The sequence below is a fragment of the Salmo salar genome, chromosome ssa20, assembly GCF_905237065.1.
Source record: "Salmo salar chromosome ssa20, Ssal_v3.1, whole genome shotgun sequence".
Lineage (NCBI taxonomy): Eukaryota > Metazoa > Chordata > Actinopteri > Salmoniformes > Salmonidae > Salmo > Salmo salar.
Window position 1 is genome coordinate 9799414 of NC_059461.1, and position 25342 is coordinate 9824755.

Here is a 25342-nt window from a genome sequence, read left to right on the forward strand (position 1 = left end):
GCTTCTTTTTATGCGACTGGAGTAAACACAGGTTCAGCAACTCCCCCTGTAGCACTCCATTTTGTCCTTCTCTTCCAAAAGTCCAGTTCCGTGCCTTTCCTCTCAGAGGAACAAGGGGCGACGGGGTAGACACAAGCACGGCCCCAAGGTTAACGTCTAGCATCTCTGTTTCCGATAGAGACGTAGCCGCATCCTTTTCCTATGACTGTCTCTTCTCTCTGTTCAGGCCGGACCTCAAAAACGCCAGCAATCGGTCTTCACTTGAATCGACTGCGTGTCGACCCAAAAGACGACAACACCGTGTCCAAGAGCAACATGAATAAGCCGTAGTTCAGACGTATCGGATCACGGTTACCCAAAAGTAAAATTTGCGCGAAGGTTGTCACTTCCCGTGAATCTGGCCACGAGAGATTTAAGACGAGTCAAGTCCTCTATATTATTACATTTTTCAAGCTGTGTTGAAGGTGTGAAAAATGAAAGTGTTCAACGTGTAGTAGTGAGTAGTTTCATAGACCCTCCATTTGTAAGAGGTCATGACTGCTTTGTGTACTAAGTTGCCTACCCAGTTCCTTCCTTATATGTTGTCCACGGGCCAATGAGGGTCCAAGGGCACTAAATCTGCTCGGACCCTTACACAGTAGGTCACAGGATATGAAGAGATAGTCTAACCTCTATCGAAAGACACGTGCCTACACCATGGATTTTCTTGGCCAATGTCATTTTTCTTAGCCATTTCCCTGCACTTCCTTAGTCATCTACTGACAAGACACTGTGCCTCATCGAGATTAATATCAAAGTGCTGCAAATGCATACAGCAGCCTGGATATCAGCACAAAGCCCGAATACTGGGCAGCAAGGGATTTACAATGTCGCCTCCAATCTGTTGATTCCTCGTCCTGTACATGTCATAACGGCTGTGTGTGGCAGGTGTGCCCGTGGCATGAACGTCGACTCGCTCCGTTCTGTGTCAGTGCCTGCCAGGGGATTACAGCTAGAGTCCAGCCTCCAACCCTAACCCTCTGGCCCATAATCTGCCTCTAATCTCTGTCTGCCCGGGCCTATGTTTGGGTGATGAGCCCTTCAACCGGATAGCTCTCATTACCACCGCTAACAAACAAACATCCCTATGCCTCAAGCTACCGCTAGCAGGCTGGGTTCACTTAAAGATGTTGGGCTGCGTCTCGGCAAGTGGTTTCTAGGGCTGTGACGATACCAGTGTCGCAGTCCATTTTTTTTTTTACATAGCAAAAAATGAAAACACGGAGACCAAATTATGTCCTTTTTTAAAAACCTGCTGTGTGTAAAATTGTTTGCTATAGCTTGGAACATAAATATGTTACTCTGGATGACAACATAATGGTGTTTGTTTCCATCGTTAGGGCTGTTTTCCTCAAGAAGTTAAATCAACTTTGTTTTTTACCTCGCCACGACACTAACAAGTATGGCGATACTTATATCGTCCCGGCCATAGTGGGTTTGTTTATTTGTCTCCTGTTCCCTTATCCACAGTGATTTCACCAAATCAGTCATTTTTTGTTTTTTTTTTAGATCGGTGTGAAGGAAGGAAAGGAGACTAGGAGAGTAAGCTTTATTCCGCTGGCTGTTGAGATGTGTACATTGACTGTGGTTGGGCCGTGACATTGGTTGATGCTGTGCTATTGTCTTCCAATGGTTGCTGTTGTTGTAGGGCAGGGGTGCTCCTCTGAGGGTGTGATGTGTTGCCCCTGGTCTCAGTTCACACAGTCTCTCGCTGTCTTTCTGTCAGGTGGATGGGGAAATAGAGAGAGGGATGTTTACTGTGCTCTGCTGTGCTGTGGAGCTGCATCCCAGTCTGTTTGCCTCTGCGTCTCTCGTCTGGAACTAAAGCAGACACCGAGAGAGAGGGGGATGGAACTAGGACTCCTTGCTCTTTCACCCCTCCTCCACTCTGGCTTTTGTATTTCTTGTCTTTGCCTGCCCTCTAAAGGCCAGAGGGCTCTGTGCTCTGTGTGTGATGGTGTGTGTGGCAATCAGGCTGCGTCTGACTGGTGCAGGCTGCAGTAGCATTCGCGAGGCGTGTGAATTCCCCCGCCTGCACGACCAGGGCTACACACACACACACACACACACACACGTAGAGCAAATGGCGTAATTACCCCTGCTCACATTTAATCCCCCAGGTGTTTTATTTATCTCCAGAGCAGCATATCTGACACATTGCGCCAATACCTGGACTCATTTTAATCGCTCTCCGTGATGCAGGAGCCAATATCGTACCAAGCCCCGGACACTCTCCTAACGCTCTCTGTGTGTGTGTGTGTGTAGGGGTTTGTGTATTTGTGTGTACAGTGTAAGTGTGAAGTAAAGCACTGACAGATTGTGAAGAGTAGGCAGCGGCTGATTCCGTTGGAGGGAGTCAGAATCGGTTTAGATCTTGCCACCAAATATGGTGATGAGAGGGAAGTCCAGTGGGAGAATATGGAGATGCATCAGTCCTTTTCAGAGTCGAGATCACTTTCTGAGTCAAAATACAATCCGAGATCTGCCGCTCAGATTTACATGACTTAAAAAAACGTAAGCCTATGTAACATTAACCAATTAAAAAGCAGTTGTGTAGCAATGAGGTTTGTGCAGTAGGCTATAGACCCAATACATTATCGCCGCATATTGGCTACGCTTTGAATTGCCGTGCCAATGTTGCTCTTCTCAGACCATTTTGAAATGATATAACAAACATTGTAGCCACTGTGTATAACCATTTGATCACACTGGTAATAGATCATTTGTTGTATTACTTGTGAGGCACAGCTGAGTGAACATAATCATTTGCTTTAGTTTTTTATTGGATTGATGGCCTGCATCTGATGGTCAGTCTGAGCAGAGGAACGGAGCAGCGGTGAGGCTGCCTCTCACCTGACTCACCGTCCCTCCTCTCTCCCTCCCTCCGCTGGGAAAAGGGGGGACAGTCCTTCAGCTGATGGCGACACTTAAGTCGCACCGCATTATTTCTGCCTCATGCACCAATTCATGTTGTTACTCCTATGAACACAGAAAGGTAAATATTCCTTGATGTTAAGAAAGGCACAAGCCGCTAATAATAACAACACAAGCTTATGGAAACACGTTGCTGTTCTCATTCATTGCAGCTGCAGTGCTGGTTGTAGCGTTTGTGGAAGTAGGGAGAACACAAAGTGTTGACAAGGCTGAATACCGACTTAAACATGAACGTACTCATATAAACAGCTGCTCTTTGCTGTATTCGTTGTCTCTCTAGTCATAGTTTTAAACATTTTGAAATCTCACATTATCAACTTTGTGCGTTCGAGGCTTCTTGTTTTTACAGTCTATGGCGTGAGGAAACTGTGCAGATGGTGATCTGATTGTCCAGCGGTAGGCCTATAGATGTCCCCTTGATTTGTTCCCTGGGCCTGTCGGGTAGGCGTTCTACCTTCAGACGCATAAAATGGGAACACTTTGTCTTCCTGGCGCTAGGGCTGCTGAATCAACTGCCAACAAAAACAGGAACGCAAGGCATTATCGTTTTTGTTTTACAGAAATGTTTGGTGATCGACTAGGGAATGTTTGTAGATCGACCAGGTGACCACTGAGCTAGGTGAAACTTGGCCGACATTCTGCAAATGTTCTCATTGATGAAACACCATCTCAATACAGGTTTCTGTTCCCCAAATTAAAATCTGTTTCGAACAGAGTGCACAAAGTTTTGTAGACTTTACCATTTCTAAAAGTTCGAAAAAATGGCATTTAGAAGGAGCACAAGGGTGAATTGAGTTATTGCACATGTGCACTTCAGGGTAGGCGTTCCCGAACGAAAATATGCAAATACATGCTAGAACATGTTAGCTCGCTAGCTCATGCTTGGCTCTGCCCACTATACTTCATTTGTTCCCATTTGGAAACTACGCCGATGAGATATCATGGGTTAGTTACCGCTATTTTTGGAGCGCGTGTGTACAGGTTGACAGACACAGCCAGGCAGGATAGAAAGACCGCCACGGAGACAGACATGTCTCTGCTGAATCCCCCCCCTTCGCCTCTCTCTGTCTCTGTTACTCCCCCATGTTGTGGCCTGTCTGTCAGGCAGTTTGATATGGCGGCAGGCAGGCCAGGACCACGTCAAGCCTGCCTCACCCAGCCTGACGCATCACTCACAACTGATGGGTCTGATTTGGGCCCAGGCCTCTTTTGCATGGAGTAGGGAGGGGAGGAAATGAATCAGCTCGGGGGTGTGAGAGCTCAGTTCACGCGGAGAAAGGGGGAGCAGAATAAGTGGTGGGTGGGTGGGTTGGTGGCTGTGCCCATCATACCCGACTGTAGGTTTAGTATTTGGCTTCCTGTATTTCAATAAGTGCCCTGTAGTTAGCAAGCATGTAGGGGAGGGCCACAGGATGTTTCAACAGAATTTACAGTCATGGATGATGGTGCACTTCTTTGCCAGGGATTTTTCACACACAAAAACATGGATCGTTGAAGGCCACTTGAGCTGAGCCTGCATTCTGTGGACTGAAAAGATACATTTTTTTCTTTTTGGAGAAGAGTTCCAAAAAGTACTCAAGAACATGGCCTTCTGCTATTGAAATGTTAATTGACGGTGTGAAAGGCACATGCAGAGCACAAGCCAAGGCTGGACCCCTCACTGAAAGCTACAGCTATTGTGAACAAAATATTCCCACTTTGGAAGTCTATTTTTGAGGCTCAATCTGGAAGAAATGTGCCAAGATTGCCCATTTCCGACATACACATTTTCTCTCCCCCTCTTAAACTTGATAGACCTGGCAAATACTGTGAATGCTTCCCCTCAAGCCCCAAAGCCCTTTGCTTGAGCATGACATGACTGACCTGAAACTTCATAAGCACTCCTTTTCAATGGGCCTAATGGCAAGGCCAAATAAATCTGGAGTGGTTGGCTATTACCTGCTTTGTGTGAAGAACTCTTCTCACCTCGCCTACCTCTCTCTTTCCATCCCTCTATCCCTCCCCCACTCTCTCTATCCCTCTCTCCATTTCTCTCTAGAGCGGCTTTGATCGAAACTGTGCTCTTACGTCCTTGACTGCTGCTCCCTGGCTGACCTCTGCATTGTAAATGTCCCTGCTAATGTAAAAGTTTATGTAGATTAACGCGCCAATTTATGCAGATTGAGTTTTTGCCACTTGAGCTTGAAGCACTAAAAGGTAGATGAGAGCTGACCTCTCGTGGTACCCGAGTCATGTGCTTTACTTTCGCTATTCCTCCGAGCGCCAGAGCTGGCTAGCCGTATTCGAGAGGGAAAAAGAAAAACACTTCTTCATTTGCAAGCTCCTTTTTCTCTCCACAAGTCGTGATGGCTACCTTTTTCAAAAGGGGTGTTCCTCCACAATAAAGTTCCGTAATAAATAACATTATTTAGCGTGAGTACGGTATGCACAAGTCTATGTATTTACTGTGTGTGCGAGAGCGCCAACCAATAATTCCAATGTATGTACAGGATTTTATTTGAATACCTAGTTAATGAACTACTTGAACTTTCTGAATGCCAACTTCCACTCGTAAGGTAAAGAACACCGTTCAGTGTATTAAATCGTAGGACGAAAAAGAGCCTCCCTTTTTTTTTTTAAGCCTGATGCTGCCTCTGCACACGCGCCACACGTATCCAACAACAAGGACAACAATTGTCCTTCCTTTACCCGTCATGTTTCACAAGCCTCAGAGTGTCTGTCAAACAGAAACCGCTGCCTGGCTGTCTGTTGGCTGCCTTTCAGACTCTGTGGCGAATCGTCAGAGAGCCCTAAACTAGCTCACAAGTGGCGGGAACATTGCGGAGGTTGAGCAGTCAAGTGCCATCAAGTGCAGTTTGCCATAGAAATTGGATGTCTAAAAGCAAACAAAGGGATCGCACTCGGCCTGCTCCACATAGGCCAAGTGTGCGTGGGCCCGATGCTGGAAAAGGCTTTTATTATGAACACACAAAGGGAAGAGGAGAGAGGGAGAAGACAAGAAAATGTAAAAAGTACTTTAACACATTGCCCTACTACACACACTGAAACTGGCTTTGCGTTAAAATACATTTGTATGTACATGCGTGTCATGTACAGTCCTACTGATGTCATATATGAGCGAGGACAAATGTGGTTTGTGAGAAGATCAAATCAGTCTTGTGTTTGAACGATAATAACTTTATTGTACTCTAGCCTCATATCGTTTTCCCAGCCCTTAGCAATGCCTCTGATTAATCTGCACTGACAGTCTAATGTGTTACATAAGCATGTGTAAACCTAAAACTCCTATTAGGTCACTATCTCACTGAGTCCCCAAACAACCACAACGTGACCAGTTAATAGTGTCAACATAAGTTAGCAGTAAAGTGAGTTGAATGCCCTGGCTGGCCCTGTGGGTTAAAAGCTGTTCTCTTTCTCTGTCTGTCTCTCTGTCTCCACTATATATATATATATATATTATCTCTCTAAAGCAGTCCCATTGGCCCCCATGTAGTCTTACACTGAGTATGTAAAAAACATTAGGAACACCTTCCTAATATTGAGTTTCACCCTCTTTTGCCCTCGGAACAGCCTCAATTCGTCGGGGCGTGTACTCTACAAGGTGTCTAAAGCATTCCACAGGGATGCTGGCCCATGTTGACTCCAATGCTTCCTACAGTTGTGTCAAGTTGGCCGGATGTCCTTTGGATGGTGGACTATTCTTGCCACACATGGAACATTTTGAGTGTGAAAAACCCAGCAGCGCTGCAGCTCTTGACACACTCATACCGGTGTGCCTGGCACCTACTTCCATACCCCATAGTAAATATTTTGCCTTGCCCGTTCACCCTCTGAATGGCACACATACACAATTCTTGTCTCAAATGTCTAAAGGCTTAAAAATCCTTCTTTAACCTGTCTCCTCCCCTTCGTCTACACTGATTGAAGTGGATTTAACAGATGACATCAGTAAGAGATCATAGCTTTCACCTGGATTCAGCTGGTCAGTCTGTCATTGAAAGAGCAGATGTTCTTAATGTTTTTGTTTACTCAGTGTATTTTCATAATTACGTTTCTTAAATTGGCTGGTCAACGGCGTGTTCGTTGTGTCATGATTTCATCACTGATGCTTCTCAGGCCCTAATTGCGCATGTATGCAATGTTTCAAAACATTACCATGTTTTCTTAAGAGTGGCACTGTTTTAATGTAGTTTAAAGTTGAATTCAATTTGACTCCGTATTGCTCAGTCATACGATGGTGTAAATATGGTATTAATAGCAGTAGTTGAAATGCCCAAAATATTGAAAATGGCAACGAATGTAGAAACTAACTAGAAATCTAAAGTAGTCTTGTTGGGGTCAAGATGAAAGGTTAAAGTTGAACTCTGTCTCTGTCCATCTGTCCTGCAGGCTCTGAGCTGCTGCAGCAGAGGGACGGCCGTGGCCGGACAGCGCTGGACCTGGTCTCCACCGCCGCGCTGAGGGAGGAGCTTCAACGCAGCGCCCTTGCCGGAGACGCGGCCCTGGGGTCAGAGGTCAGAGACCTACCCTTCCTGGAGGCCTGCTCCTGCCTGCTGACTTGCCTGCTTCTCACCTACCAGCTAGAGAAGGCTGTCCCCTTCCCTCCCCCTTTCTCATCCTCCCAGGCCCAGGACAGGCCTCTCTCCCTGGGGGTGAAGCTGGCCAGAGCCCTGGAGAGCCACTCTGCCCAGAGGCTGACGGCGGGCTGGGGTGACCCACGACTGGTGCGCCTGGCTGAGGACATGGAGACCGCGTTGGGGGTGGAGGAATGCCTGGCTCAGTTGTGCCCCGCTATCAGGGAGTGCCAGGGCCCACACACACGCCTCCTCATCACCCTGCTGGAGGAGATGAAGGCCCACAGAGCAGCGCTGCTCTCACACACACACACCTGACTGATAATGGACGTTGACTGCGGCCGTGATTCAATCCAAGGCACGTTATAGAGCAGAGCACTGTAACAGACTTTTAAAGTTATTTTATGCTTTAGCCAACATGTACAACTTTTCCTGTGAATGGGATCTCCACTGCCTAGGTCCCTGCTCTATAACATGCCTTTGAGTGAATTGTGGCTTGCATAAATTATTGTTTACATTTGTATTCACGTTAATCATGTGACATTACACTACCACTGTTAGTCTTTCTTTTTTTTTTTTTTCATACACATTTTCATGTAAACACTTTTTATAGATTTTGAATAAATATATTTTGTATTGAGAATTGGTACAATATGTAATGATTCACAGCGGCTGCACAACTTCCTCCATATGGATGCAATCAAGGGTTAGGTAGGTAGTTTTATCCTAAAGGATAGGTAGGTTTAACCAATTACCGCAGCCTTTAAAAAAAAAAATGTTTACTATGGGTTGGAAACCCAGTGAGTCATCATGGGTATGTAAAAAGTGGGTCGCTACTGGTGGAGTAAAGCGGTCACAATAGGGCTCTCCTATGCCCCATACAAACTGCAAAGGATGAGAAGATCCAAGCCCCCTCACCTTGAACCTTCCCCTTCAATCTGTTATAGATTAGCACACTAGACAGCTGATTTTCGAGTTAAAACTGCCTCGGATTTAATCCCAGCCACAATGGGCAAATTCAGTTTTTTACCTGGTGACCTGGGTGGGTGGAGATTTTACCATGGAATGGTCTAAAATAAGCAAACTCCTCCCAACCGGGTCTATGGGCGATGCGAAACTATTCTTGTTCTAAAGAGGCTGAGCAATTGTGATTGGTTGGATAAAAGCTCTGTGTTTCATATCTGTCTACATTGTGACCTAATTTCCTGGTCCCTCCCTTTGCGAATATTATTTGACAGATATTCTTAAAAATATATGTATTTTAAGACCCATATTGATGCCACAAGTCAATGGTGCCACCTGTCAATTATTTTAGAAGGCGGGATAATGATTTAAATTATTTCACCTTCTACACTTGTAAAAGATATCCAGACACAATGTGTGCCCGACTACCTCCAGAGGTGGCCAGGAAGATCAGATCAATGTGTATTTTGTCTACACCTGTCTACAAATGTTGGCACAATCCGTGTGGACAAGATCAGGACAAAGGACATGTTAGAGCCAGTTATAAACAGCTCTTTAGTTGCAACACAAGGGATGTGGCTTTGACTCCCGTTAAGGCCATATATAAGCTGCGGTGTAGCCAAGGGTTGACGCATTCAAGGATCACCAATAGAAAAATCACAGTACAAACTTAGGATGCAGGTGAAAGGTAAAATAAATACTTTTTAATGACAAACTTAGAAATAAATGAATCACACTAAATCAAATGGGCTAGCTCTGTCAGAGCATTTAACTTACTCAAACTGAACCAAAGTCCTTCCTTCAAAAATATAAGGTTTATGGAGAGTCCCAATGCAGTGCAGGTGCTGCCAATATAGTAAGGCCACTCGGGCCAGCGACACTTTCTGCAGAATTGAATGTTGTAGAAATAGGCTATGTAGATCAAACATGCCTCTCTGGCATGTAAAATAAGGAATTACATTGGCTCTATTCACGGCATTTCTATCTGCAATGTTGAAGAACATTTGGCAACTGAACATAGACCAGGTGACCTGTATAGCACAGGGTTATGGGTCGTGTAGTCTTTACTATGGCGGCCATCTTAGGGCAGACACCCCCCCCCCTTTGACACCTACTGTGTGGCATGCCCGTAGGTGTCACGTGCATGTCATCATGCAGTACGAGACAGACAGGTGTCTATAAGCAATAACAATAGTACTTTAATAAGAGCTTAATCCGTTACAGGGAATGAAAAATGAATCTCAAAACAACTGAACTACAACTCAACAGAACTCAGATCAACAGAATGTTGGCAGAGCTACACATGCTCTTACCCCAAATAGTCTTCTCCTATGCAGGGGAAGCTACAGTAACCTCTAACCCTGTAAGGCTGTTCACTTCTTTATAGTGGCTGGTACGGGTCAGGAGTCTTTAAAATAAGCAACAACTCACTGCAGTAGCACCTACTAGGTTTTCCAGTAGCAGTTCTACCATTGTGAGCAACCATGCTGCTTAGCATTCGATTGCAGAGCAATTGAAAGGGCAACAAACTGAGGTGCGTGTCAGTTGAACATGCACCCGCACATGCACGTACTCACACACACACTCACCAAAGGTCTATCTTTGTGTTTGGCAGTGGAAGCATCTATTGAGCCGGATGGGTCCTGTCATGTTTGGTCACGTAGTGTCCTGAGCTGGGGGCACAGGACAGAGATGGAAGAGCCTCATCTGCAGGCCATGTGGTGGGTGACCAGGAGTAAGAGACTAGCCCACCTCTGGGTGCTCAAGAATACAACTTAAAACTAGCCTGGTCACACAAACTATTTCCTGAGTGGGGAACTTCAATAAAGAGATGGGCTTATACTGTAGTGTGTGATTGTGTGTTAGAGGGAGCTAGCGATTACATCCTGATATGTGTGGATGATGTGTGTTTGTCAGGAGGAGAGACTAATAACCCAGTGTTCCTTCCTGACCTCTTCTTGTGGAGGGGAGTACCATTGGCTGGGTATGCATGTCGTCATTTACGGGGCTGTGAGGAGTGATGTACAGGAGTTTAGATGGAGGGGGTTCAGACAGTGGAGGGACTCCCAGACTAATAAATGATCTGGTCAGAGGATTCACACAGGGGCCTCAAGGGCCCTCCCGGGTGGTATCCACTTCAAACCAACTTTTTGTGTAGCTGGCTATGTATTTGTCTTCGTGAAGCTCAATGCCATTTTGGCAATGAATGAAAAATCTCCAAAGATGATACAAAATATTTAATCTTTTACAAGTTTTCCCAAAATAATCGACATACATCTGGTGAATTTATTGGTCGTATTAGATGTACATTATTTTCTCATAACTTTCCCTTTACTGCCCCCACCCACCCCAAATCCCCATCCTTGTCCTCTACAACCATTGGCCAGGACTAGGAGAGTGAAGATGACACAGGCAACACTGCAGGCGAAAATACCTCGGAGAGAAATGACAAGCATACACCTATACAAGATCATCAACCAACATTAGACCATTTACAAGCATATTATGTACATCATTCCAAAAAAAGTAAGTTGAGTAAAAAAAAAAAGGGTGCAAATGAAAGTTCCTTTTTCCTTTATGTCCGTCCGATACATTCTGTTTAGCTTCTTTTTTCTGTCGTGTCAAATAAATCACTTTGGTTTGCTTGCAAACATAGTCAAAACAATGTTATAAAACTTGGAATATTTGGATATAAGACCACACACAATATACCCACCACAGTTACTGTAAATTATACCACGTACAGTAGTTCACACATACATACTCAGGTTTTCAAACTGTCCCCTTGAGGCAATACAAATAGACACGAGTCTGCATTGTAGAGAGGATGATGTAACCCGTGTAGGTCCTACTCTCCACGGAGCATGTTATTGTATTTCAAGTGCATCTCTCAAAACAAACCAAACCAATGGCCTTCCAAAGTGGCAGATCTACGCTTGTTGAAGTTTAAGGGACGGAGGGAGGGAGAGGGGTATGTGGAGGAGTGGAAGGCCCCTCAGATGTAGCCTACGCTGTGATCTTTCAACAGATGCTTTCGGGAGAGACCCAGGAGACGTTCCCTTCAGACAGGGCCACGATCCTAACCGCTGACGAATGAGAGAGGGAGAGTGAGAGGGATAATGGGAGGGCTTTGGAAAGAGGGTGCGCACACATACGCGCAAAGCCCTGCGGTCTCTGGCCACCCATCGTCTTGTCTTGTCACACAGCGGCTAACTGGCTGCTCGTCTAGCGGTCGACCTCTCCACCACCAAACGCAGCATCTGGCCCAACAAGTTTTCAGTCCCATCTACATCACTCTCCAGAGCCAAAAGAGACAGACAACTCCAGAAACGTGCATGGGTGCATATTTACATGTAGCATACACACATAGCATGCATACACACCCAGAATGCATACACACCCAGCATGCACACACACACACAGTGTACGGGGACACCCTCCATGCAGCTTGCTTGTTTGCTTTGCATAAACACCCCACTGGGCATAGACGTCAGTTCAACGTCTACCTTTGATTTACCTTTGGTTAAATTGTCAACTAACCTGAAATCGACCAAACATTTCCTCTGGTCATTGGATTTAGGTTCAAAGTTGGGCGGGGGGGAAAAAAGGCGAAATTCCCTGACGTGGATCGAATTTTTGCAAATCCATCAGGTTTTCCACGTTGATTCCAACGTCATCGCGTAGAATTGTTTGGGCTGAACTGACATGGAAACAACGTTGACTCAACCGGTTTTTGCCCAGTGGGACACATGCACACACATACACATATACACATAAACTCATCCCTTGAAAGAGAGATCAAAGTTGAGCAGGAGGTGGGGCAGATGGAGATGGCGGCCAGCCTGTGGCACAGTGTTGGAGTGTGTGTGTGTGTGTGTGCCCACTGAGGCAACATGTGGAGATGAGAGGAGAGGAGACCAGCCTTTCAAATAAGATTACCGCTTGGGCTGCCTAAGGCCTGCCTGGCGATTCTGTCTGCACAGGGTGACATCTATATTAGCTCAGTGGCACAGCAGCAATCTACACTTGCCTGCCTCTTCTGGGGGGAAACGACACCCTGTTTCTGGGTAGAAAAACACCGATCTGCGCTACTGATGGTAGTGAAGACCAGAAGAATGGCATATCGGCAGGACTGCAGCAGTTTTCAGTTCCATTTAAAAGAGGATCTTTTGAGGTTTTGAAGTTATCATTCATTTGGATAGTCAAGGACCACTGGAACAGGGTGATATGTATATAGGCCTAAGAACTGAAAAGACAATTAACATTTGACCTCTTAAAATATCTAGTTGCTTCTCGCTGATTTAAGTCAGAAAGCGGTGAGAGGCAATTAGAAACGTGGGCAAAGTGTAAACGTACAAATACAACTTCAAAGATGTCAATGAAGGGTGTACTATAGGGTTATCTGTTTTAGTGTTCTCTGTGCAGTGTGCGAGCGACAGGACGAACTGGAGGCTAATAGGTAACACTGTATACTGGCTGAGATGGAGGCTTGGTGCAGAAAGAACAAATCCCCCCCCCCCCCGCCCCAATAATTTAATCCAAAATGTAAATACAACAAAAAAGAATTTACAACATTTTGTAAAATAATGAATAAATAAGCTCTTTATCTATTGTTCCACATGCTTATACTCAGAGGTCATTGGGAGTTCAGATTTAAAAAAGTAGACAGTCCATTCTACCTGGTTAGCGGCTTTCTGACTATGATAGGGTTAAATGATATGTTCCTTACGGGGAATTATGTAAAAATGTCTGAAACCTCTTTGGATGAACTCATAACTGTCACACAGTTGAGCATGACTTGTACATCTGTCAGACTGGTACAACGCTGTAAACACCTAGGTCTGGAATGGTCCGGTCCACTTTCATCCACGCTCATCTCTAAACTCGGAATTTACGATTTTTCTCTTGCTGTCTCTTTCTACAATGACAATTACACTTCGGGAGCCTGTACATGTATATTTAAAGTCAGTAGAAGAGGGAGAAAGTGGAGAGAGAGAGAGAGTTGAGGAGGTCCAGACCAGCCTTCCTCTGCTCCTTGGTGTCGGGCCGTTGAGGGAGGGAAGATTCAGTGGGCGGACAAAGCCAGCTACCCCGGGTTGTTTTTCTTTCTTTTATTTGGACTATGACTGAGATCCAGTTTCAGCTCTCGGTACTGCACCTGTTAAAACACACACGCAGAAAGAGAGAGAGAGAGAGAGAGCGGGCGGTCAGGTGGGGAAAGTGCAGGATGCTGGGATAGAGTCAGTGAGCACCCTGGGCAGGCTCAGTGTGTCCGTCCAGCTGTGTGGAACAGTGGCCTGGGGGAAAGGATCACACAAACAAACAGAACAGGGCAAAGGCTCATGGGAAAGCTTGGAGAGAGTACAGAGCCATCCCTGAGTGCACGGAGGCTATACAGGAAACACAGGTTAACCCTTCACGAGCTACGGCAGTTTCGGCTCCACCCTCAGTGCAGCAGTGTGTTGTGTTGCTCCGTCTATGAAACCCTGCAATATGCAATGCTAACTGTATTCACCAGGCTTGACCACGCAGTACTTTTGGAACTGTACAAGTCTGATTAAGAACAAGTCATATCGAGGCCAACTACACACAGCCTCCATTAAAATATACACAATGAATGATTTTCTCCTCCATTTGCTTTGTTCTCTATCAGACAAGGACCAGACAGTCGTAACACACTCCTGTCTCTGAGAGACACACTGAACAAACCCCAACTGTGTGTCCAAAAAGTCCTTTGGCAAGAAAGGTAAAGGAAAGGCGATGTTGGAGATTTTCTCCCGTGTTTATATTCTCTAACCCAGAGGTAACCTAACCGGTAAAGATTCTACACTTATGGAGAGAGAGAAAGAGAGAGGGGGAGAGAGAATAACAGCAATCGTCAGTAAGACAAAAATAATGGCGTTCCAATAAAGGTCCAGTTCCCAGGACCACAAATCCAAATTCCATCTAGACACCGTTGCCCAAGAGCACACAAAAACTATACATACCTCGCCCTAAACATCAGCGCCACAGGTAACTTCCACAAAGCTGTGAACGATCTGAGAGACAAGGCAGGAAGGGCCTTCTATGCCAGGAACATACAATTTGACATACCATTTAGGATCTGGCTAAAAATACTTGAATCAGTTACAGAACCCATTGCCCTTCATGGTTGTGAGGTCTGGGGTCCGCTCACCAACCAAGAATTCACAAAATGGGATGAACACCAAATTGAGACTCCGCATGCAGAATTCTGCAAAAATATCCTCAGTGTACAACGTAAAACACCAAATAATGCATGCAGAGCAGAATTAGGCTAATAACCGCTAATTATCAAACTCCAGAAAAGAGACGTTAAATTCTATAACCACCTAAAAGGAAGCGATTCCCAAACCTTCCATAACAAAGCCATCACCTACAGAGAGATGAACCTGGAGAAGAGTCCCCTAAGCAAGCTGGTCCTGGGGCTCTGTTCACAAACACAAACAGACCCCACAGAGCCCCAGGACAGCAACACAATTAGATCCAACCAAATCATGAGAAAACAAAAAGATAATTACTGTACTTGACACATTGGAAAGAATTGACAAAAATAACAGAGCAAACTAGAATGCTGTTTGGCCCTAAACAGAGTGTACACAGTGGCAGAATACCTGACCACTGTGACTGACCCAAACTTAAGGAAAGCTTTGACTATGCACAGACTCAGTGAGCATAGCCTTGCTATTGAGAAAGGCCGCTGTAGGCTCTCAAGAGAAGACAGGCTATGTGCACACTGCCCACAAAATGAGGTGGAAACTGAGCTGCATTAACCTCGTGCCAAATGTATGACCATATTAGAGACACATATTTCCTTCAGATTACACAGACCCACAAAGAATTAAAAAACAAACCCAATTTTGATAAACTCCCATATCTACTGGGTTAAATACCACAGTGTGCCATCACAGCAGCAAGACTTGTGACCTGTTGCCACAAGAAAAGGGCAACCAGTGAAGAACAAACACCATTGTAAATACAACCCATATTTATGTTTATTTATTTTCCCTTTTGTACTTTAACTATTTGCACATTGTTACAACAATGTATATAGACATAATATAAGACTTGAAATGTATTTACTATTTTGGAACTTCTGTGAGTGTAATGTGTTACTGTTCATTTTTGTTGTTTATTTCACTTTTGTTTATTATCTACTTCACTTGCTTTGGCAATGTTAACATATGTTTCCCATGCCAATAAAGCCCTTAAATTGAAATTGAATTGAAATTGAGAGGAAGACAGAGAAAGAGAGAGGCAGTCGTAACAAAAGGGTAAACAACAACATTATAAATTAGGGGGTCATTCATTTTTAAGTCATTACCATTGTTATTGTTTCTTTTAAATCGGGTAACAAATGAAGGCTACAGCATTTAGCTCGAGGCTTAGCCTCATACTAATTATGGTACTGTATGTTGAGGTGGACATGGATTCAGTAATGGTTATGTTTCTGCAGCACACATTTTCTTTCATAGATACAAAGGAATCGTCCATTAAACATGGGGGGTAAAGCTATCCCGCGGAGTTCCGTTTTCAACTCAGTAATGGGTGTTCATGCATAGTAGCTTAGCCTCAAAAACCAAAGGCTTGTCACTCTATTTGCCCCTCACTCACAGAGACAAAGTCATGCAACACACAGAGACATACTACGCTGGCATCCCTGAAAGCCTGAGGTACACTACACTCCACACTGACTGACACCCTCTCAGATTCGCCAGACAAGTGACTGACGTCATCTAAGCGTTCCCCATCTCCAGTGTGGTCGCTTGTTTGCTGCGGCCGGAACACAAGAATCTCTCATCGTGGCTGTCTGAGAGCGCCAGCTAGAGCTTTCCCATTCGTCTCCTACTGCTTAACAGTGCCACTTTACCAGGCATTGTCTAACCTAGCCTTCATCTGTCTCACAACATGACTCCGACACGTCACACGGTCATTGCATTAAACCCCCCTAACCAGCCACGCACTGTACGCTATTTCACCTCCCCTTCAACAGCGGTCACCACCAATGTTTCACCCATAAAGGGATCGGTGACTGGCGACCATACGCTCCTCCTCTTCGCATCGCTAGCACAGGAGACGGGACTGATTCGGAGCCGCTGTCCACGGCCTACAAGCAGAACATCTGACAAAACACAGGATCAATTTACAGCTGAACAAATAAGGTTGAGTGAATGGGCAGTGTGAGAGAGGTCCGGAGTGGAGGAACTAGAAGAGTGGTCCTATACATCTGTGCTGGTTCTGGTGATGAGCACAGAGCCGGGGGGAGGGGGAAGGAGAGAGAGAGAGAGAGAGAGAGAGAGAGAGAGAGAGAGAGAGAGAGAGAGTTAGAGAGAGAGAGAGAGAGAGAGAGAGAGCGAGAGAGAGAGAGAGAGTTAGAGAGAGAGAGAGAGAGAGAGAGAGAGAGAGAGAGAGAGAGAGAGAGAGAGAGAGAGAGAGAGAGAGAGAGAGAGAGAGAGGGTCCAGCCACATAACAGTGGGGGTGATGACAGATACTGTTCTCATGTGGGTGGGGATCATTTTCTCGTCTGGCCAACTAAAGCAGACACTGGAGCAGAAGCCCAGGGGACACAGGTTTTATACGGCCCCGTCCCATCTGTTCTGCTGCCGGTATGCAGGGCTGCGCTGTGTCAGTCAGAGTTTCATTATGGGAGCTTAGGGGGCCGTCGCAGAGCTGGCGGGGTGCCATCGTCGGGTGAGGCTGAGATCCTGCCATGTCCGTACGTGAGGGAGTGAGGGAGTGAATGAGTTCATGAACGAGAGAGGGAGTGAGTGAGTGAATGCACATTTGGGGGGGGTGGGTCAGGTTCACTTTCAATAAGTGCTTTGCCAGGAGCCATTCTGGTTACTTTCTGGAGCACAGTGACAGTCCTGACTCCTGAGTTCTGTTGTTCATATATCATTGGACAACATTGGGCATATTTTCAAAAGCATGCAGGGAGTGAGGAAAAAGCCTACAAAGTATCCGAAGCAGGATATTGTGAGATCACTGCCTGCTAGTGCCCCATTATAAAATAAAACGCCTACAATTCCCCCCCAAAAAAAGATTTAGCAATTTGGGACTGTCTGTTGCCATTCAAATCAAAATCAAAACTAGACAAACAAAAGTTTGCATTTTGGGAGAAACTAGTTTTCTTATCGAAAGGAGGGAACCAGATAGAAGAAAAGGAAGGGGGAAAAACAATAATAGCTCAATCAAAAAAAGATCTCTTTCAGAAGAGCTGCCAGGGAGAGACGCTCTCTCACACGTCACCCGTTCCCTTCCACCTTCCAGGTGACAGGCCCGCCGTGCAGCACTCGCGGCGCCGCTCGCTGGTGCTCACGCTCACCCTTCCTAATAAAGCTACACCGCCCCGCACAAGAAAACGTGGCGAGCTAGTTAAAGTCAAAAAAGAGGAGAGGGAGAGGAGCAAGTGAGAAAAAAAAACAAAGGGGTAAAGAGGAGAAAGAGAGGGAGTGGAAAAGGGTGACGACAGTGAGCTAGCAATTTGTTTAAAAACAAAGTGTGAAGCACAGAGATAACATCTTTGGGAGACAGTGGGTAAAAGACCTGGCGCTGCTCAAAGGCTGCTCCACCCTCGCTCCTCTCTCCTCGCCACCCTCCCTCCTCTCTTCTCCCCCATGTCGACAGTCAAACTACAAAACAGCCTTTGAAGTGTGCACTGCGGAGGGGGCGCCGCGCATACCAGAGAGCATTTTGTATAGCAGTGTCAGACGGTGGCGGCGGGGCGGTGTCCCGGGACCCGGTGTTCCGCACCGCTCTCTCTCTCTCTCTCTCTCTCTCTCTCTCTCTCTCACTGTCGCCCTGTCGTTAAGCGAGAGGATTCCGGTTTGAAGGCGCCTGGGCGGGCGGGTAGCGGAGCGGGAAAAGGCAAATATAAATAAGTCAATGAGAGGAGGCAGAGAGGGCGTTTTAATGATACTACACTATGCTGTTTCTACAGGGGGAGAAAAGCTGCTGCAGGCTTCATCTTTTGTGATGCCTATAACCTTGCATTAGGGGTATTAAACGGTGCCAAAAACAACAGCTAGCGTACCGACACCCATAAACAGGGGACTCAACGGTACTCCTGTTTAGTTTTCACAGAGAAGCATGTCAAGGTGAAAGCAGGCAAACAGACAAAGAACAAACGGAACGCTTTCCCAGCAAGTTTGTAGGCTGCTGAGTGGAGACTAATTGCTTGCTTCAAATGAAAGATTGAAATGTGTCCCAGGGACGATGAGGGGGCCTGTGGCAGAGCAGAGTGGAAGACGTGATGGATGGTGTTTCACACGGAGCCTCAGCCCTTAAGCCCTTTTCAGTCCCCTACGCCCTGCCTTTGACCTCCTGGCCTCTGGGATCCCCTCCTCAGCAGCCAATCAGAGCCATCCTCAACATCAAGATTGTAAAAAATAAATAAAGTCCCCAGCGTGCATTTGGAGTTCAATGACGAGGCGTGTCTATTTCTGTGGAGGGGTTTAAAGTAAACCTGCTACTTTACGCTGGCTATAAAGGAGCACTTGCTATGCTAATTGCTATCTTCCTACTTATGCAGTCCACAGCTCACATGGCTAATGGCATCATAAAGCATGCTGGTACACGGAGCTGTCCCAAATGGCAGGTTGGAAATACTTAAGTTGATTATGTCTGTTGGCCTCGTTTAGGGCACATGAAGGATTCCCCGAGCCTAGAACGCAAGGTAGCTTACTCTGGTATAAAAATCACAGCCAGCCATCCAGAGGGGAAAGTATACAAGGCAGCCATTATGGTTACAGCCTATGAAGAACATTAAGCCGGAGGAAAACGAAGCAGCTGACAACGTGAACTGGCTAGTAGGTAGAGGTTTCAACCAATGTACCCCCCTTTGTTCTAGTCTTTAAAGGTGGTTCACAGTGCTGTACGAGGCCCAGGGTCAGTGAGCTGAAGAGCACATTTTATAAAGGCCCCTGTAGCTGTAGTGAAAGTGCACTGTTAAGGGTTCACTAGAGCTGAGGGAGTAGCAGCCATCCAGCCCCACCAACCCGACCGCCAGCACTTCATGAACAATGGCCGCCTCATGAACAATGCTGCAACTGACTAACAGCAATATGCTGCTTGATCCATTGCTCTCAGAACACAAAACACACGCCCACAGACAATCTCGGTCTCTTTGAATATACACATATCGGCAAACCAAATAAATGTGAGAAGTTATACAACAATAAACACATATGCACCTGGGAGACCACACGCACGCACGCACACGCATACACATCCAGAGTGAGAGAAAGAGAGCGACAGGGAAAGAGACAGAGAGAGATGGAGAGACAGAAAGAGAGAGAAAGGGAGTGAGCGAAAGAGAGAGAGAGAGAGAGAGAGAGAGAGAGAGGGTACAAAAGTTCTTCCACAGAATAGACACAGAGCAGCCCTTTGCATGCCAATCTGTGGCACAGCAGCCTGTCTGGCCTTTGTATATAAAGTCATTAGAAAGCCATCCGTCCTGGCTGCTCCAAAGCACCTCTAAAATGACATGGAGCGCTGAGCTGGCCCTGCCCTGGCCTCAGAGAGAGCCACCAGGGGGACAGCGTGGGAGGTGTCGAGGGCCCTGAAATAGCACTTCATTTGTTATCCGCAGAGCTGTCCGGCTGGACACGCGCCAGGGAGGGGATGCTCCATTTAGGCCTGCGGCCCTCCAGCCTCAGCCTCCCCTGACCTGGCCCCTGCAGGCCCCTGTGACCCAGAAACACAGGCAATGCGGGGAACCCACCACCGGAGGCAGCGCAGAGGAGAGAGTACAGCACAGCAGAGGTGGGCAGAACGTTCTGGTTCGATTTTAGCCATGGAGCTCGCAGTGTTCCGCTGCTGGAGCGGAGCACCCAGTCCGGTGATCAGGAAGTTATATTTGGCTGGGAATAGTGGTGTGAGACGAGGGTGTCGCAACCTGGTGCTGAAACCTGTTACCAATTAACCCTTCAGCAGCAGCAGCAAGAGCTCCAGGGTCCGTGGGCTGTGTGTGTGTGTGTCTGTGTGTGTGTGTGCATAATTTCGCCTGTGTGTGTGTTTGCGTACGCATGTCTGCATGTGTGTGTGTGCGCGAGCGCGTCCGTGAGCTATACCGACCAGCCACCCCTCATTAAGGGGCTCATAAAGCCCTCCTACCTGCCGGCCCCTGCGGCTCCAGGTGTGCAAGGTGGCTACACCTCAGCAGAGAGCCACCTTGGCCTCATTTGGGTTGAGGCTACTTGCCACTGGAATACCGTAAAACAGCACGGGGCGTGCTGGGGGCGGGGCTGGGTGCGGAGGATTATGATCCTGTAAAGATCAAAGAGGTGGCGGCCAACAGGCGATCAAAGGGGAAGCATGTCGGCACTGATGTGGCAGGGGATTGGGCCGGGTGCGCGTCTGTGTCGCTCCGCTCCCAGCAGCACGCCCTGAGCACCAGGCATTGCTTAGCGGTCACAGAGGACGCTGCCACCGCCGCGTAACAGGCTCACTTTCACAAGCTGCCGTTTAATTGCAGTTAAACAGTGGCAGCACCTTGGCTGGGCGCGTTAGAGCGTCGGAGTTAAGAGTTTACCAAACCCCACCGTCCAACCCAGCGACCGCAGCGTTAATCTGATCTCACGGTTAATGTAGAACTAAACCGTGTGAGGGTGGTTAAACTGTTGGTTTAAATCTATAATGACTTGCTCACAACAGCATCTCTATAGGAGCCACTTCTGGATGGATTCAATCAGTCAGCCCATAAAGGCCTTCACTCACTTAACATTATTCATTCTGTGGACATGGAATGAAATCAGGAAGTATTGAGCAGGAAAAACACTTAATAATAGTTGAAGAAAATGGTCATATATTGTTTTCCAATATGTGTTAGCAATAAGGCAGTCTATATGAATCACTATGGGAAAATCACTATTAGAAGGGACATCAGTGAATACATAGGTATGGAGGGAGGGCGAGAGAGAGAGAGAGGAGTGGGGGAAGAAGGGACGAAATCACACCCACCACTTGTATATCTGAGGGGACTCTGGACAGGAAGTCCAGGAGCTGGTTGTTGTCAATGTTGTACGGGTCACGGAGCTTCTTGGTGAATTTATTCACCCCTGCAGGCAGAGGGGGAGAGAGCTGTTCAGCGCATGGGTCACAAGAGCTCGCCTACCTTCTATTTCTTTCTTTCTCTCTCTGTATCACTCACACTATCTTTCTCTTTCTCTCAAACTCCTCTGTTTCACTCACACTATCTTTCTCTTTCTCTCAAACTCCTCTGTTTCACTCACACTATCTTTATCTTTCTCTCAAACTCCTCTGTTTCACTCACACTATCTTTCTCTTTCTCTCAAACTCCTCTGTTTCACTCACACTCTCTTTCTCTATCTTGCTCTCTCTCGAACCTCCTGTGTCTCTCATACACTCTTTCTCTCACACTATCTTTCTTTCTTTCTCTCTCTCTTTCTCTTACACTGTCTTTCTCTTTCTCTTTCTCTCAAACTCCTCTGTTTCTCTCACACTATCTTTCTCTCAAACTCCTCTGTTTCTCTCACACTATCTTTCTCTCAAACTCCTCTGTTTCTCTCACTATCTTTCTCTCAAACTCCTCTGTTTCTCTGACACTGTTTCTCTCTCGATCTCTTTCTCTCACAATCTCTCTCCCATGCTCTTTCACTCTCTCTCTTTCCCCCTCTATTTTTCTCTCCTTCTCTCCCTGTGTCATCAAAGCCCTCTTTGAGCCCTTCAAGGTAACTCAATGTGTTTCAAAAGCCGAGTGCAGACACCATTAGAGACCAGAGCTCCCCTCTCCACCCCTCAAGGAGGTGCTGCTCAGCTCTGTCTGAAATACTCACTGAGTTTGTTCCCTGAGCAACTGTGCCATGGAAGTAGACACCAACCCACATGACAGGGTTAATAAAGGAGATATGATTTTCCTTTCCCAATCTAGCCCACCTTACTGGTTACATTACATAAAGGTACTGTAAACAAAGAACTTCTAAAGACTTTATAGAGCATATATAAAGGCTTCATAAGCCCTACATAAATCATCTATAAGCATACGTCATACACTATAAACAGTGTATAAACATACAGTGTGTTTTTTTGTCACATTTAGCAAATTCACCAAAGGTACTATACTGTTCCATTGTAGTCTTATAAATGTATATTACAACTACGTTTATAAGACAATGGAAAAGTACAGTAGCTTTGGTGAATGGCCAAACGTGACCGAATGCACGATGTATGTTTATGCACCATTGTGAAGCATTTATGTAGTGCTTATGCAGCCTTTCTGTATGCTCTATAAAGCCTTTAGAAGTTGTACTTCGTTTCAGGCACTCACCCCAGGCCAGGACAATGTAGCGTAGGGGGATATAGTAGATGAGCACAGTGGCCACACACAGTGCAACAATGGCCAGCCAGCTTAGGAAAGGCACTGTCCAGTTAAAGGTGCTGTGGAGAGAGTAGGAGAGATATGTATTAGCCCTGAAGGAGAGCAAAAAAACGAAACGATTCAAGAGTCTAGACTAACACGTTTAGTCTAAACTCTTTACTTGGGAAAAAAACATGCATCCTTTAATTCTCCAACTTTACCCTACAAGTGAAACTGACTTTGGAGTTTCAATAACATTACTGCCTGTCCTCTGCCCTGTGTGTAGCTGAAACGTGTATGTGTGTGTGTGTGTGTGTGTGCATGCATGAACGGGTGCACGTGTGCGCGCATGGTGTGTGTGTTCCAGCCAGCTTGGCGGGGCTGAGTAAGATGTGACAGGGGGGCGGTTGGTGAGGGCTAGCGATGCCGACAGCGCTGGCACGGGGAAGCGGGGGACGAGGGAGCATTGGAGCAGCGGGCCGGGCGCCGAGGAGGAAGCTTACGACTCACTTCTTTATCCTCTCGCCGTAGGAGGCTACTTCATCCAACGCATTCTGCACACTGATGCACACATCCTGGATGGCATACAGCTTGTTGATGAAGCCCTTTCTCTCCGGGTCCTGCAAGGACAGATACAGAGAGAAGGAGAAGGAGGAGAAGGAGAAAGAGAGAGCGAGAGCAAGATAGAGAAATAGAGAGAGAGCAAAGAGAGAAAGCGAGCGAGAGAGAGGGAGTGAGAGAGAAAGAGAGACGGGCTGGGCACATGCATCTTCCAACAAAGAAAACATTTAAAGAGCGTCAAAGACTTGAAGCGGGGAGCCAAATCAGGAGAGATCCTCCTCCAGCTGACTGACTACTCTCCAGGCTGTAATAGAGACAGAAAGTCAGCAGAACGAATCCCAATGTTTTCCCTCTTACAGCGAGCACACGGGGAAATCTGAATATGTGAATAGGGGGGGGATTTAGCTGAATGCCAAAGGGATCCATCAATCTTTCCAATGCCAAAGACGGGGCCCGCTTTGTTGTTGGCAGCACACTGTGATGTCACCAGAAGTGACATCATTATCAACGTTAGCGCCGTCCGCGCCATGACGAGCACTTCCTTCTCAACATTTGACGGTTGAGAACATCAGCAGGGCCAAAATAGACCACAGAGTTACGCGTCGGGCCAATGGAAAAGCCCCCAGTTATTAGACAGAGTACAAAAGTAGTCATGCAACACTCAATGAGCTGCTGTAGGACTGACCGACAGAACGGACTGGGACAGGATGTGGTGACTGACTGGCTGAGTGAGAGTGGGTGAGTGAGTGAGGACATAAAGACAGACGCAGACTGTTGTGGTGGGGGTGTGTACATGCTTGGAGGAGAGAGGGGGCCGCAAACCAGGGCTCTCCGTCTCTGTCTCGGGACAAAGACAGACTAAGAGCATAGCACTGATTCAGCATTACACCACTACGGTGACCTGTGATCTTTCAGGAAGTTCACTTGTAGTTTGTAAAGACTGTCACTTACGGGCAAGGAAGACCAGATCAAGTATCACCGTCCCTGTTGATTGCCAGGCAGGTTTACTCAAAACCACTTATTTTCAAACCCACTTTACACTTCCTGGCAGTATTTGACATCTATGAATGTCCACCTGTGTATGACAATGCTACAGGTACACTGGTCATGGCCTTCAATAATCAAATGCAACAGTCACATCCTAGAAACAACAAGCGGCTAATTCATCTCATTAAAGAGAATTAGTGGATCTTTTTACCCACCAGGCCCCAACCCCAAATCCTCCCCAGAGCTCCCCAATCGCCCCCCTCCATCGCAACCCTTGTCCTGCTCTCCATGAAGGATCAGATATTTGGAAAATGAACCTGGATGCAGCCAGCAAAAACCACATGGCCTCCTTGAAAAACCACACAAGACAAACAGATATAATTAGACAGTGTCCCAGGGTTATTTTTCTTTGCAAATATTTCACAAACCTCCTTTCTCCCCCTTTCCTCACCCCCCATCTGTTTTGTATTACTGGGTCCAACAAAGCCCCATGTCCATAGTCCATTGTGTTGGGTTGTGTTGGGCTTTGTGTTCTGGGCCTGGGGAGTGTTCTCGGGTGTTTTGTTTTGAAGGACAGGGGAGCGGTGTGAGAGAGCGAGTGGGGGCGGAGGGGATAGGTTAGAAGTCAGAGGAGCATAAACCATTGCCACATGCCCCTCGAACTGTGGGCTGACTCCTATTTCCTGCCTTCAAACATAGGAGGGAGGTAGCAAAAACAGAGCCAGGGAGAGCCTTGTTTTTTCCTGCTCCCCCGCACTCCCCAGCAGTCACATATGGACTAGACTAAAGCAACCTGCTCTAGAGATAAGCTTGATACGAACAGCTGGCTCAGCTGTGGCCATGTAATACACCTCAGAATGACTTTACAGTACCCTTAGTTACATTGTCCTACCTTCACCTTGCTTTTCTTTGCCACTCTTCTGTTGGTAACCTTGACATCCATTGCGA

The 25342-nt window shown here is 46.6% G+C and overlaps 2 protein-coding genes across 13 annotated transcripts in view; one reads left to right on the top strand and one right to left on the bottom strand.

The window, feature by feature from the left end:
* The window catches only part of slf1 (SMC5-SMC6 complex localization factor 1), a 37010-nt gene extending 28820 nt beyond the window's left edge, over positions 1-8190 (top strand). The window contains exon 18 of one of the 2 annotated variants that reach the window (XM_014160879.2): positions 7363-8190. In XM_014160879.2, the coding sequence (XP_014016354.2) occupies positions 7363-7865 (503 nt within the window). In that variant the 3' untranslated portion in view covers positions 7866-8190. The remainder of the gene's footprint in view (positions 1-7362) is intronic. The other variant, XM_014160880.2, reaches the window with a different exon arrangement.
* A 996-nt stretch (positions 8191-9186) lies between these two features.
* The window catches only part of LOC106580145 (multiple C2 and transmembrane domain-containing protein 1-like), a 228087-nt gene continuing 211931 nt past the window's right edge, over positions 9187-25342 (bottom strand). For all 11 annotated transcript variants that reach the window (XM_045704316.1, XM_014160873.2, XM_045704314.1 and 8 more), the window contains 4 exons: positions 23357-23466; positions 22817-22926; positions 21490-21587; positions 9187-13668 (listed from right to left, as the gene is read on the bottom strand). In XM_045704316.1, the coding sequence (XP_045560272.1) occupies positions 13597-13668; positions 21490-21587; positions 22817-22926; positions 23357-23466 (390 nt within the window). In that variant the 3' untranslated portion in view covers positions 9187-13596. The remainder of the gene's footprint in view (positions 13669-21489; positions 21588-22816; positions 22927-23356; positions 23467-25342) is intronic.